Below are 15443 nucleotides of genomic sequence, written 5' to 3'. Positions count from 1 at the left end.
GAAAGTTAGAGTGATCAAACACGATGATACCCTTAATGAATTTTATATATAATTAATTATTTAATCATATACGATTTTATTAATAATATTAATTTTTATTAAAAATAAAATAATTCTTATATATTGTGTTGTTATCTTAAAGCATATTTTTCAATTATAAAAGTTAAAAATAAGATATAAAAACAATTTAAAATAATTAAGTGGTTAAAGTCAATATTACCCTTAATGAGTTTATATATAATTAATTATATGATTAAAAACAAATTTTTATTAATAATATAAGAATTTTTTTAATAAGATAATTCTTATATATTGTGTTGTTATCTTAGAATTTTTATTAATAATTTTAGAATTTTTAAATAAGATAATTCTGATATATTGTGTTGTTCTCTTAAAGTAATTTTGTTTTCAATTATAAAAGTTAGAAAATAACATATAAACAATTTATAATTAAATATTAATCAACAAAACATTTTGTATAAAGATATCTCCTAAAATATTTCTAATATTTGAATGTAAAATTTCAACACAATAATAAATATATATATATATATTGATGTTTGATTTATTTTTTTAAAAACATAAATAATTAATTATCATGCTAGTTTCTAAATTAATAAAAATATAATGTAAAACGATTAACCCAACACTAGCGGGCCAAACATCTAGTATACGGTTAGTGCATAGTATTTTCTAGACAAAGGGAAAACTAAATAAGATTGTTTTGTCCATTTCTTTTTTTTTGTTATTTATGTTTCATTTGTGATGCTTCTTCATCTTTTAAGTGCAATTATATCTGTAACTTCAATATTCTCATGTTTGTTTTGTTCTGACTCTCATTTAAAACAAGAAACATAAAAGTGATTTGTAGTATTGAAAACAGTTCATATTTCTTTTATAAATTTGATAGTCTTGGTCAGAACATATATAAAATAATCAAACACCACAACTTCCACCTGGTCCTCCAAAAGAAAAGGAATTTCCAGTCTCATTGGTGTAATCCCGACTTATTAGTGTAAAACACTTAGAATCTGCAACCCCCATTTGTGTTTCAGCTTCGATGCTCTGATACTTATCATTCATAAGTTTCACTTGAAGAAAACTCGAACTCCTTTCATAGTCATAGATCGGAACATAACCATTTCCCATTGGAGGACTAATCCCATCTGGAGACATAAATGTGTTTCCTCCAAAACGCACCCGAGAAGCTCCTTTGTTCAAGTGTGTAAATAGCTCTCCGGGCCAATATCCAATTATTTCGTCGTCTACGTACAGTACCCAGTTTCCAAAAAAGCTCTACATAAAATATTGAAGCAAAAAGAAAAACAGTTAAGAAATACTTGGTAGAAACTACATACACTGTATACATAGGCGTGCCAATGGTATAAGTTTTGAGGTATTAGCCTCAGGCCCCACTTGGTTTAGGAAATTTAGGGGCCCCATATTTGTAGTCATTAGCAAAATGATAATGTAATTAGTGGCTTACTGGAAAAGAAAACCTATGTTTTCTTCTAAATAATTCAAACCTTTTCCTCTGGTTTCACTTATTGTCATAGACACAAGTTTTTTCTTTTTTTTGTACGTTGAATTTTTTTTTTTGTCAGTTTAAAAATTATATTTTTTTTTCCCATCAAAAGTATTATATTTTCACTGGTACTTTCTATAATTTTCCTTTTATAAAATAACTTCAAAATCTAAAATAACAAAATACCAACTTTTATTTAGATTTTGTATTAAAAATTATTGTTAGACTAGTATTAGAATTTGTATTATTATCTATAATAAAAAATTGGACAAATTTGCCTTAGGCTCCTAATACTCTAGGCACGGCACAGTCTGTATACTCCCATTCCCAAAACTAATGTCAAATAAGATGCATATAGAAGATTGTCAATAAATGTTTACCTGAATAACTTGTGGTGTGAAAGTTACTGGTTTGTCACCATACACAGAGGATTGTTTAAAAATGCTTCCAATCGAGGGTTTTCGAGTAATAATAATAAATCCAGGACATTCTGTATTATAGCATCCAGTTTTATAGCCATCTCCCTAATAAATGAAAGACAGATTGATACAATATATTATCCGTATTAGTATTATGTAGAATAAAAAGTATGGTTAGATACAAACATAACTAAGAAAAGTACTAGTTTACTCACAGTCCAATATATAGTCAATCGTGTAGCACTGTCTCCATACACTCTTGGATGTACCTACGCAAAATATGGGATGGGATGTGCCGTCTTGGTTCCACTGCATGTGTATTATGTATAAAGTTTATAAAGACGTACCGCCCAGCCAACTTGTATGCTGTTGAGTTCGGCAATAGGTCCATTCTCTAACCAAATTTGACTTTTACTGTATTGGTTATTTTGTAAAGTTAAGTTATGAATACTTATATCAGCTTGTGCTCCTCGATAGATGGTTTCAAACGAAGATGCATCCATCAACGCAAACTGTACAAGAATGTATAAACGTCACGTCTTGCAAGTTTCATAACACACTGAATAATTTGAATTATTTTTTTTATAAGGAATGAATATATACTCATTTAAAAAAAAAAGGGATAAATATATACTATAAAACAGGAAAAGAAGGATATACATGGTGGCCGAATTGATAGATTGTGTCGAGATGAACGCTCTCAGTTTCACTTCTTTGTCTTAAAATTGCCACGGTTCCTTTTGGACAAATTTGATCATTTGTTTTATATTTATTTTTTCTATCAAAACTTTCATTTGAAGTGAATTTTTCCTGAAACATAACAGAAGATAACAAGATTAATTTAAAGAAAAATATAGGTCAAATATTTCTAACTTGTCCAATTTATTTCATATTTTATTAAAGCAATGTCACTATCATACCGGAATCTTGTGGTGTTTCAACAATGGATGTTGAAAAGCGGGTTGTTTGTATATATCAACACAATCGAACTCCTGTAAAATTGATGAATACAAAAAAAAAAAATCTTAAAAGATCAAGTGCTAAGAAATGGAAAACAAAGTAGAAGTCGTAAACTCTAACATCAATGTTTCCTAGGGTCATATGCGTGAGAACCACATAAGAAAATATAACCAGCATTTGACGTGTATCCATTTTAAAATTGTACTTCTATTTCTCCCTCAATATTTATCGCTATATATAATCAATCGGAGTCAACAACTAATCAATTCGTTGATATCCATATTAATTCACCTTTTATCTCTTACCAGAAGTATGATGTACAAACTCTTATTTAGATTTTCTTACTAGATTTGTTGAAATTTTTTTTGGTCAACTCTTATCCGTTTCCGTAATTATCAGTAAATGGATAACACTAGTTTAAGGTCCAGATCATAAGAATGAATGGAATGGTCAAGTCTTTCATTTCTTAGATTTGAAACTATTTATAAAGAATTTTTTCTTTAATGTTTCTTCTCATTCCTTTTAGTTTAAGGAAGCACAGAATAAAACTATTTCTTATCAAATCCGGGATGGAATAATAAAGAACAAGTTTTCTATTATTTTACTTTTTTCGTTACTTTCATTCTTATTCCTCCTATCATACTATCTACGTATTTTTTTTTGTGTTTTGTCTTCATTTTCTTTTGTTTTTGTTTTGACTTAATAAGTACTTTTACTCAAATCTATGGAAAGTAGAGAGAAAACATGAGGATGAGAGTTTTTTTTACTATTTATTGTGTTAATTTTGTCATTTTACAAATGAGAATATACATTTATATGAACATAATCTATACTAATAAAAGAAAAATAGTCCAAAAAAATCTATCTATGAAATGTTACTGCACCCTTTCTTTTTATTATTTTTTTTGATCTTTCCTTGTATATTATAACAGCCCGTGACAAATATTTCACCTTATATATGTATCCGGTTTTTACTCTAACTATAAATTGGTGACATTATTATATAATTGAACCATTTAAATCTATTAATAAACCATCGTACCAAAACAACCCTAATATCAACTTGTTATTACATCTTATATAAGCGCATGTCTCACAAATCTCACGAACATCGCATGTCTCACGAATCTCACGAAAATAAAACCTATCCAGAGAGACAAAACAATTAAAAATTGCCAAAGTGGTTCATGCACCCTGTTTTATGAAGTCATTGCAATACACATGGCCAACTCATGAAAAGGAAAGTTCACTCATGAAAAGGAAAATTCACGTTTCAACACCGCATTGAATTCTTTTAACCAATTCATCATATTATTTTCGGAAGGAGTTAGGCACATGACATAATGAGACATCTTCAGAGCATAAAAAACATATTTCATATGTGTTCATGTACGTGACTTTTACATATTTTTTTATAGTCTACTTTAATTATACTATCTTCAAAATCTTATTATGGTTTCAAATATGTTTCAGGGATCCACAATAAAAAAATTATTTTTCAGACCGGAGAACATTTTGTCAATCTCTTTGATGATCTAAGATAAATCTAAGTTTTTTGGTATGGATGAAAAATAACAAGTTACATCATGAAGTAGAAGATTTTGGGAATCCAGATTGATGTGCGAAAAGTAATTTTCTTTGGAATCCAAAATCTAAAACGTGGAAACCAAAATTTGAGATTTGGAGCATATTATCAATGCACTCTTTATTTGTTTTCTTATTCCTTTTTTTTAATTATATTTTTATCAATCAATAATAAAAGCATTTGGTTATTGTCATCAATCAATATCAATAATAAAGGCATTTTCGTGATAAAAAAAATATCAATAATAATAATAAAGTCAATATTGATCTGCTTCAAAAGGATTGTAAAAGAAATATGGACATATAATCATCAATACTATTAAGATATAATAACGTTTTATCTACTTGCAAATAATCTAGGTTGGACTAATACATTAATTTAATTTCCTATTATTTCTCCTCCAACTAACTTAGTTATTATTAAATATACTAGAGACTTTTCTTCACTTCGCGCGGATTGTGTATTTTGAAATATTTACCATTTTTACTTATATATAAATTGTTGCATTTATATTATATTTAATTTTATATTTAGTATAGTCAATTTAGAGCTATTGTTTTATTTGGGTATGTGGCTTGAATCATCTAATTTTTTTTTACAAATCAAAAGTGTATCATTAATAAAAAACGGACTCATAAATGTATAGTAAGAAAAGTTCTCAAGACACTTACAGATATCTTTCTAAGTTTATGTCATCAATTTGAAATCGGTTGTTAAATGTGGTTTTAGGATTGAAACGATTTTTTATATGTTTGACGGTGCAATATTAACTTTACTAAAACAAAATCTAATAGGTTACAACATAATATGAATTATACGTATGTAAAATATAATATTTTATTTTATTAACTTCATTTTTGTTGCATTGATTTGGCTTTTTTCTAGGTTTCTTTTATCTAGAATGTTTAACTTTTCATTTAGGTGATGTTTATTGATGAAATAGAATTTTCAAGCATAATTGTTAATTACTTGCAAATTGTCTCTAGTTATGTTGATTATTATGACACATATAGTTTAATGCGGGAATTTTCATGTTTATCATTTTCTTGGTACCATTATTCATGTTTACCATAAATAAAAAGATATTTTGAAAAATACATTTTTTATTAAATGGTAAAAGATTTTGAGAAATTCCCTAGTATAATTCTTTTTAGTTTTTGTCACAAAAATAATATTCAATGAAGAAAATGACCAAAATAAGTTTTATTAAAGGGTAAAAATAAAACTTTATCTTAGGTTTAACTAATCTAGACTTAGAGTTTAGAGTTAAGAGATAGAGTTTTGGGGATATGGTTTCAAATTTTTAAAAATAAATAATAAATATTAAAAATTTCAAATAAAAAAAAACTATTTTGGTCATGTTTTTTCTTGTGGGCTATTTTTGTGACAAAAACTTAAAAATGACTATTTGAGAGAACTGCCTAAAGACTTATATACCTTTGTTATATATATATAATAATTATTTAAATAAATAAAAAAATTATGTTTTTGAATTATACTTTTTCTAACTTTAACTATGCTTTCTGTTCTTCTACTGGTCTTTATCATTTTATTGTTTGACTAAATGACAATCAAATACATAAATTTTAAGAACCTAACCTGATTTTACATTCGGCATAATGCGAGGCACAAAATTTGAAAATTGTGGTGGAAAGTTTAGCAAAAAAAAAATATTGTGGTTGAATTTATGTTTGTCAGAGCTTACACTTCATTAAATATTGTATTTATATTTTCATAATATGTTTAGAATTACGAAGTCATCATTTTACTTCCTTTTCTAAATGTATCTATCAGTATGATAATTGTGAAAACAATGCTAAAATAGTATTTTAGAGTTTGAAAAGAGATAGTATTTTCAAACATGATTTTGTTTTTAGAAGTTACTGGAAATGTGAGATATTTTCTTAACTAATAACTAATTTATAAAAATACTAAATTTTCCAACACGTCTTAGAAATATTATATTTGCGTAAAATTATAATTTAATTAAGAATGGTTTGACATTTTAAACGACTGAACATCAATCTTTTAGCTATTATGTATCTTTCAACTTTTCATATTTATTTAAAAGCCAGGTAATTATCCCTAACTGGACATTTTCTATCCCTAACTATTACAAATAAGTTTGTCAAGAATTATGGCTTTTAGGTTGTCAAAATCTTTGGAACTTTTTACAGTTTTATAAGACATAATCTATGTTCCTTTTTTGTTAGTTAAACATTTTTGTATTGAATTTTCAGAGAAATATGATATTAGATCTATGTAGTCCTTGAGAATAATATAATTATATATGCCAATAAGCAATTGCTTTAACTTTCATTGAGTATGTGGATACTCCTCAGAATATATATAATGCCCTCAATACTCTACACTCTCCGTAGCAAAAAGATACTTACTTCTCTTAGCATCCAAACATTCTGCCTCATCATTTCAAAGTCGCATTTTAGATGTTTCACATGTTTATGGTGATGAGTTATGCATCAAAGTGACGCATATAAGGTTTTAATACCGAGTCCATCAAACTCTGAAACGTAGTTGGAGCATTAATATGGTTGAATGTCATCACTAAATAATTGTAGTGACTATTGTGAGTCTTGGAATTTTCTTTTAATTTGTTATTAGGTTAGCTATTTCGATATTAATTAATTATTTTATTTTGATATATATAATTTTTATATTTAGACATACTGTAGGATACATTTTTTCGAAGAATTTATGTTTGATATTAAATTTCCAAAGAGTTAAGTTAAAATTTTAGAAGGATATATGTTTTTTTTTGTATTTTAATTGTATAAATATGATTCTTTAGATTTACATTTCTGAAGACATAAATTACTTTCTATTTTTTTTTTTTACTTTTTAGTTTTGTTAATTTAATATTTTTATTGATGTTTTAAAGATGTGATTCTTGTATCACCTATCATATAAGAAAAATTTTGGACATAATATTTATGTTTTGTTAAACTATTTTAATGTTACTTTTTAATGAGTTAGCACACATGTAAAGTTAATTGTTAGATAATTTATGTTCATATAGTGATATTCTTTCAAAGTCTTGCATTATATAAAATCCTGCATTTTAAGACATATTTTATGTTCATTTTCCAAATATTTAGTATATAAATCAATTTAATTTCTTTTAAAGATTTATAGTTTGTTATTCTGTCTTATTTATATTAATTTCTTTTTTTAGTTTACCTTGTTTGATATTACTTTTTTTTTGAAATAAATATTTTTGGAAAATTTAATAAAATTAAATGCTGATTTGGCATAATTTTATTTTTTAGTTATGTGTGAAATTTCTCATGTCATATAACCTCAACTTTATTTTTTATTTTTAATATATTTTTAATTAATTCTTTGAAAACTGGATTTAAAAGACAAAAATAGTTTTAAGAAATATTTTAGTTATTTTTATGTAGGAGTTCCAAATATTTTGTATGGATAGCAAGAATTATTTTTTTGTGAGTTTACGTTATTTTATATTTATTTCCATTTCTAATCATTTCAGGATTTCTTGACATTTAAAAAATTAATAAATTAAAATAGGGATTTTGCATATTATGATTGATGGTTATAAATTTCGTGTGAACATTTTCAATAGTTTGTAGCTTCAACTTTTAAATAGTTATAGCTTTGACTTTTGAATACTATACCTTAAAATTGTTCTTTTAATTACATAAAATTGATAGAAGACTAATTTATATTTTTGGATTTTAAATTTTCAGTTTTGACCATTTTGTTAATTTATTGTTTTTAATGTTTGGTTGTTTTGTTTATATATTTTCGTGTAGTTTTATATTTTATTTGATTTTCCAGAGAGAAATATAGTCATAACTCTACATTTTCGTGTTTAAAGTTTATATGGTTTTACATTCTGCAAAAGCCAATGTCATTCTTGACCAATTTGTTTAAAAAAATCAGTTACTAAATATCATTTCCTTTGACACCAAAAATATTATTATGCTTCAATGTCGTTTCATATCTGTACCGGAACATTCCAATGGGAAACTTAAGCTTGGTTCTTTTGTATTCAAGAAGTTTTGATAGGAAATGTGAACAAACCAAAGGAGCAGCAACATAAAATTGTTAATTTAAACTTTATACTTTGTTTTTTTTGTTTGATTCTGATTTGATGACTGCATAACGTTAATACTTAATATACAGTTAGCGCAGAGTGTTTTCTAGACAAAAGGAAAACTAAATAAGATTGTTCTGTCATTTTCTCTTTTGTTATCTATGTTTCATTTGTGATGCTTCTTTCTTCTTTTAAATGCAATTATATCTGTAACTTCAATATCTCATGTTTGTTTTGTATTGACTCTCATTTAAAACATGAAACATAGAAGTGATTTGAAGTATTGAAAATAGTTCATATTTCTTTTGTAAGTTTGATAGTCTTGGTCAGAACATATATAATATAATCAAACACCACAACTTCCACCTGGTCCTCCAAAAGAAAAGGACTTTCCAGTCTCATTGGTGTAATCCCGATCTATTAGCTTAAAACAATAAGAATCTGCAATCCCTATTGTTGGTTCAGCTTCGATGCTCTGATACTTATCATTCGTAAGTTTCACATGAAAAAATTCGAACACCTTGAATAGTCATCGATCGGAAAATAACCATTTCCCATTGGAGGACTAATCCCATCTGGAGATATAAATGTGTTTCCTCCAAAACGCACCCGAGAAGCTCCTTTGTTCAAGTGTGTAAATAGCTCTCCGGGCCAATATCCAATTATTTCGTCGTCTATTGTCAGTGCCCAGTTTCCAAAGCCCTACATAAAATATTGAAGCAAAAAGAAAAACAGTTAAGAAATACTTGGTAGAAACTATATACACTGTATACTCCCATTCCCAAAACTTATATCAAATAAGATGCGTATAGAAGATTGTCAATAAATGTTTACCTGAACAACTTGTGGTGTGAAAGTTACTGGCTTGTCACCATACACAGAGGATTGTTTAAAAATGCTTCCAACCGAGGGTTTTCGAGTAATAATAATAAATCCAGGACATTCTGTATTATAGCATCCAGTTTTATAGCCATCTCCCTAATAAATGAAAGACATATTGATACAATATATTATTCGTATTAGTATTATGTAAGAAGAATAAAAAGTAGGGTTAGATACAAACATAACTAAGAAAAGTAGTAGTTTACTCACGGTCCAATATATAGTCAATCGGGTGGCACTGTCTCCGTACACTCTTGGATGCACCTACGCAAAATATGTGATTAGGTGTGCCGTATTGGGTCCATTTGCATGTGTATTATGTATAAGGTTTATAAAGACGTACTGCCCAGCCAAGTTCGCCAGGAGGTCCATTCTCTAACCAAATTTGACTTTTACTGTATTGGTTATTTTGTAAAGTTAGGTTATGAATACTTATATCTGCTTGTGCTCCTCGATAGTTGCTTTCATCCGCAAATGCGTCCATTGCCGCAAACTGTACAATAATGTATAAAAGTCACGTCTTGCAAGTTTCATAACACACTGAATAGTTTGAATTATACAGTATTATTTTTTTATAAGGAATGAATATATACTAATTTTCAGAAAAAGGGATGAATATCTATATATATAAAGAAGAGAAGGATATACATGGTGGCCGAATTGATCGACTGTGTCGAGATGAAGGCTCTCAGTTTCACTTCTTTGTCTTAAGATTTCCACGGTTCCTTTTGGACAACTTTGATCATTTGTTTTATATTTATTTTTTCTATCAAAACTTTCATTTGAAGTGAATTTTTCCTGAAACAGAGCAAAAAAATAACAAGATAAATTAAGAGAAAAATAAAGGTCAAAATATTTCTAACTTGTCCCATTTATTTCATATTTGATTAAATCAAGGTCACTATCATACCGGAATCTTGTGGTGTTTCAACAGTGGATGTTGAAAAGCGGGTTGTTTGTATATATCAACACAATCAAATTCCTGTAAAATTGATGAATACAAAAAAAAAAATTAAAGATCAAATACTAAGAAATGGAAAACAAAGTAGAAGTCGTAAACTCTAACATCAATATTTCCTAGGGTCATATGCGTGAGAACCACATAAGAAAATATAACGAGCATTTGGCATGTATCCATTGTTAAATTTTTACTTCTGTTTCTCTATCGAAATTGATCGTTATATATAATCAAGGGGCCCTATAATCAATCGGAGTGAACAACTAATCAATTCATTGATCCCCATATTAATTCGCGTTTTATCTTTTACCAGAAGTGTGATGTATTACAAACTCATATTTACATTTTCTTACTAGATTTGTTGAAATTTTTTTTAGTCAGCTCTTATCCGTTTCTGTAATTATCAATAAATGGATAACACTAGTTTAAGGTCCAAATAGTGATCAAAAGAATGAATGGAAATGGTCAAGTCTTCTTCATTTCTTAGATTTGATACTATTTATAAAGAATATTTTTTCTTTAGTGTTTCTTTTCATTCCTTTTAGTTTAAGGAAATACAGAAAAATTAACTATTTCTTATCAAATCCGGGATGGAATAATAAGGAACAAGTCTTCTATTATTATATTTTTCGTTCCTTTCATTCTTATTTCTATCATACTATCTGCGTTTTTTTTTTGTGTGTTTTTGTCTTCAATTTCTTTTGTTTTTGTTTTTATAAGACGTAATAAGTACTTTTACTCAGATAATATATAAGAGCCGTAAAAATGGGCGGAAACCAAAACTTGTATCAAATCTATGGAAAGTAGAGAGAAAACATGAGGATGAGAGTTTTTTTACTATTTATTGTGTTAGTTTTGTCACTTTACAAATGAGAATATACATTTATATGAACATAATTCATTTCATTAATTTAGATGGACCCAGATTTCTTTCCCCAAGTAAAAGAATTCTAATTTTTTTTATCACCAAGTTGTTTAGTTCTTCCTTGAGAAACATTGCCATGTGTTTGTAGTAGCTTATCCTCTGTTCTATGTCTTAGCAGCTTTAATGATGTTTACATGTCAAAACTTTGTGTGAAAGAACGAGACTAAAGCTTGGTTCTTCTGTAATCAAGAAGGGAACTGGGAACAAACCAAAGGAGCATTGACATAGATTGTAAATGTAAACTTTGTAGGTTTTGTGATTGATTCTGGTTCGATGACGGGATAATATTAATATATATGTATAGTGCAGTGTTTTCTGGACAAAGGGAAAACTTAAATATTCTCGTGTTTGTTTTGTATTGATACTCTCTCATTTAAAACGTGAAACATAAATGTGATTTAGTAACAATAAAATGATTTGTAGTATTGAAAATAGTTCGTATTTCTTTTGTAAATTTGATAGTCTTGGTCAGTACATATATAAAATCATCAAATACCGCATCTGCCACCTGCTCCTCCATAAGAAAAGGACTTTCCGTTCTCCTTGGTGTAACGCCGGTCCATTAGTCTAAAACACCTAGAATCTGCATTCCTTAATATTGTTTTAGCTTCGATTGTCTGATACCTATGATTCGTAAGCTTCACATGAAGAAAACTCGAACTCCTTTGATAGTCTTTAAGCGGAAAATGACCATTTCCCATTGGAGGACTAATCCCATCTGGAGATATATATGTGTTTCCTCCAAAACGCACCCGAGAAGCTCCATTTTTCAAGTGTGTAAATAGCTCTCCGGGCCAATATCCAATCATTTCGTCATCTACTTTCAGTGCCCAGCATGGAGTAAAGACGTCCTACATAAATATTGAAGCAAAGAAGAAAACAGTTAAGAATTTTCTTCTTTTTTTTTTTGAAAACTGGCCTTGTTAAGAAATATTTGATAGAAACTATATAATATATACTCCCCATTCCCAAAACTAATGTTAAATAACATGCATATAGAATATTGTAAATAAATGTTTACCTGATAAACGTGTGGTGTGAAAATAACTGTTTTATCACCACCATACACGGAGGATAGTTTAAAAATGCTTCCAATCGAGGGTTTTCGAGTTACAATAATAAAACCAGGACAATTTGTATTATAGCATCCAGTGGTTTTATAGCCATCAGCCTGATAAATGAAAGGCAAATTCATACAATATATTAACAATATTATTATGTAAAAAAGAAAAAAAGTATGGTTATCTACAAGCATAATTAAGAAAAAGTATTAGTTTACTCACAGTCCAATAAATAGTAAATCGTGTGGCACTGTCTCCATACAATCTTGGATGCACCTACGTAAACTATGTGATGAGATGTGTGCCGTATTGATTCCATTACATGTGTATTATGTATGAGGTTTATAAAGACGTACCGCCCAGCCAACTTGTATGCTGTTGAGTTCTCCAGGAGGTCCATTCTCTAACCAAATTTGACTTCTACTTAATTGATTATTTTGTAAAGTTAGGTTATGGATACTTATATCAGCTTGTGCTCCTTGATAGATGCTCGCATCCGGATATGTGTCCATTACCGCAAACTGTACAATAATATATTATATATCACATATAGAAGTCACGTCTTGCATGTTTCATAACACACTAAATATTTTTTTTTTAAATAAGGGATGAATATAAACTATAAAACAGGCAGAAAAAGAAGGATATACATGGTGGCCGAAATGATCGTCTGTGTCGAGATGAAGACTCTCAGTTTCACTTCTTTGTCTTAAGATTGCCACGGTTCCTTTTGGACAACTTTGATCAGTTGTTTTATATTTACTTTTTCTATCAAAACTTTTATTTGAAATGAATTTTTCCTGAAACATAACAGAAGGTAACAAGATTAATTTAGAGAAAAATATAGGTCAAAATATTTCTAAATTGTCTACACTAATTGATTTCTTATTTGATTAAATCAAGGTAGTGTTAAAAAAAAGATTAAATCAAGGTCACTGTCATACCGGAATCTTGTGGTGTTTCAACAATGGATGTTGAAAAGCGGGTTGTTTGTATATATCAACACAATCAAACTCCTGTAAAATTGATGCAAATAAAAATTCTTATAAAATCAAATACTAAGAAATGGAAAACAAAGTAGAAGTCGTAAAATCTAACATCAATGTTTCCTAGGGTCATTTGCGTGAGAACCAAAGAAGAAAATATAACGATCATTTGACGTGTATCCATTGTTAAGTTCTACTTCTATTTCTTAATCGATATGGATCGGTATATATATAATCAATCGGAGTCAACAACTAATCAATTCATTGACTGCCATATTAATTCACCTTTTTTTTTTTTATCTCTGACCAGAAATATGATGTACAAACTCGCATTTGAATTATCTTATTAAATTTATTTTTTCTCTTCTGTTTTTGGTCAACTCTTATCAGTTTTTTAATTATATAGTTATGACATTAAAGGCAAGGCGCGGATGACATATACTTTCTCATAATAATTCCTTGTAACTTCAAAATAACTTAATTAGGATTGTATCACGCAAACTTCCAGTAATTATAATTCTTTTAAATATTAATATTTTAATATAAGGTACTGTTATGTTCATATAAATAAGTTATCACTAAAACCGTAACCCTAAATTTAATACAGTTGACTAAAATATGTTATGCATGTTAATAAATAAAACGTTATCTTATCATAAACAAGACAGTAAGACTAATTTAATTTTACTTTTATTTTGGTTATGTCTTCATTTTTTGCTTTTGTTTATATAAGCGCGTAACAAGAATTTTTACTCAGATAATATGTAAGGATTGTAAATTTTAGTGGAAACCAAATCTTGTATCAAATCTATGGAAAATGAAAAATAAAAATGAGATTAGAGGGAGAACATGGGATGAAAGTTTATTTTTGGAAAAATGATTGCTGACTACATTAAGTATTGACCATCATATAGATAGTCATACAAACTTAATTAATGTATATGTAACTACGTGAAATATATGTTACGGATGACAACATCCCTCAATTTAATAATGTAATGTAGTTCACATCACAAGTTTAATTTCGTTCATCTAAAAACTAATGTAGATGTTAGAGAATGTTAAAATATCTCGTTTCATCAATTAAAATATGATTGACTCGATCGTAATTTAACAGAATAATATTTTGATCCATGTTTTAAAAGAGTAATATTATTTTTAACAAAATCTAATTTACAAAATCAACATGTTTTAACATCTTTTGATAAGTAGTGTTTTAACATTTTTATTTTAGTGTATTTAAAAATATATAATTATATTTATTTTATTTATGTTAAATATAAAATTTATATAAGATATTATGTAATTTTGTTTTTAATGATTTTCATCTCTTTTCTTATGAAATTTTAAAAATATTCTGGAATCCATTTTATTAATTGTATGATATATAATTATTTAATACATTTTTAAACAGATGCAATTTTTGTTTATGAAAATATAAATAAAATAATTCATTAATTTTGTTAATTTTTGTTTAAAATTTTATTTTTTAAAAGCGTTTTATTGGATAGTGAGATGCTCTCCGAAAATAAAGTATTTTCTATGGCAAATGAGATCAGGGTGTATGGCTGTGAAGAAGAATTTGCAAGCGAGAGGAATACAAGAAGATATATGTTGTGTTCGATGTGGAGCTGATGAGGAGTCAATAAATCATGTATTTTATTAATGTCCTCCTGCGCATCAAGTTTGGGCGTTGTCAAAGACACCGTCAAACCCATATCTTTTCCCTACTAGTTCTCTCTTCACAAATTTGGATCATCTTTTCTAGAGGGTTATCCTGGAGATGGAAGATCATCATTTTGCGTGGATATTATGGTACATTTGGGAAGGTCGGAATAATAAATTTTTTAGTAATTTGGATATGAACCCACGAGATACACTTAATCTTGCGAAGACCGAATCAAAACTTTGGGTTGGTGCTTTATAGATGGTTTGTGGAAAGATAAAGATCATTATTCAGACCATGGTTGGTATAGTATTCTTAAGGGATTTGATGGGTTTTTTGGTGCAAGGAATATTCGGGCAAGTCTTTCACCCCTCCACTCGGAGACGGAAGCGTTAATA

General features: G+C 28.0%; 3 protein-coding genes across 3 annotated transcripts; all 3 read right to left on the bottom strand.

The window, feature by feature from the left end:
• Positions 1-731: 731 nt before the first annotated feature.
• LOC103867117 lies at positions 732-5665 on the bottom strand. The gene is made up of 7 exons (XM_009145152.2): positions 3025-5665; positions 2865-2936; positions 2605-2754; positions 2292-2456; positions 2160-2213; positions 1906-2049; positions 732-1296 (listed from the first exon to the last, which is right to left on the bottom strand). Exons 1-7 carry the CDS (start codon positions 3094-3096, stop codon positions 937-939), a joined length of 1017 nt encoding a protein of 338 aa, XP_009143400.2. The 5' UTR covers positions 3097-5665; the 3' UTR covers positions 732-936.
• Positions 5666-7331: 1666 nt separating this feature from the next.
• On the bottom strand, positions 7332-10458 carry LOC103867118 (the record flags this gene model as incomplete). The annotated part of the gene is given in 7 exon segments (XM_018658857.2): positions 7332-9074; positions 9077-9269; positions 9402-9545; positions 9660-9713; positions 9793-9942; positions 10098-10247; positions 10360-10458. Coding segments are annotated over 7 exon segments (951 nt in total), but the record flags the coding sequence as incomplete, so codon positions are not given.
• A 615-nt stretch (positions 10459-11073) lies between these two features.
• LOC103867119 lies at positions 11074-13567 on the bottom strand. The gene is made up of 7 exons (XM_018658819.2): positions 13492-13567; positions 13338-13409; positions 13044-13193; positions 12750-12914; positions 12616-12669; positions 12354-12503; positions 11074-12183 (listed from the first exon to the last, which is right to left on the bottom strand). Exons 1-7 carry the CDS (start codon positions 13561-13563, stop codon positions 11821-11823), a joined length of 1026 nt encoding a protein of 341 aa, XP_018514335.2. The 5' UTR covers positions 13564-13567; the 3' UTR covers positions 11074-11820.
• Positions 13568-15443: the final 1876 nt, after the last annotated feature.

The sequence above is a fragment of the Brassica rapa genome, chromosome A05 (assembly GCF_000309985.2).
Source record: "Brassica rapa cultivar Chiifu-401-42 chromosome A05, CAAS_Brap_v3.01, whole genome shotgun sequence".
In the NCBI taxonomy this organism is placed as follows: Eukaryota; Viridiplantae; Streptophyta; class Magnoliopsida; order Brassicales; family Brassicaceae; genus Brassica; species Brassica rapa.
Note: the sequence above shows the minus strand (reverse complement) of the source record. Positions and strands in the feature narration are given on the sequence as shown.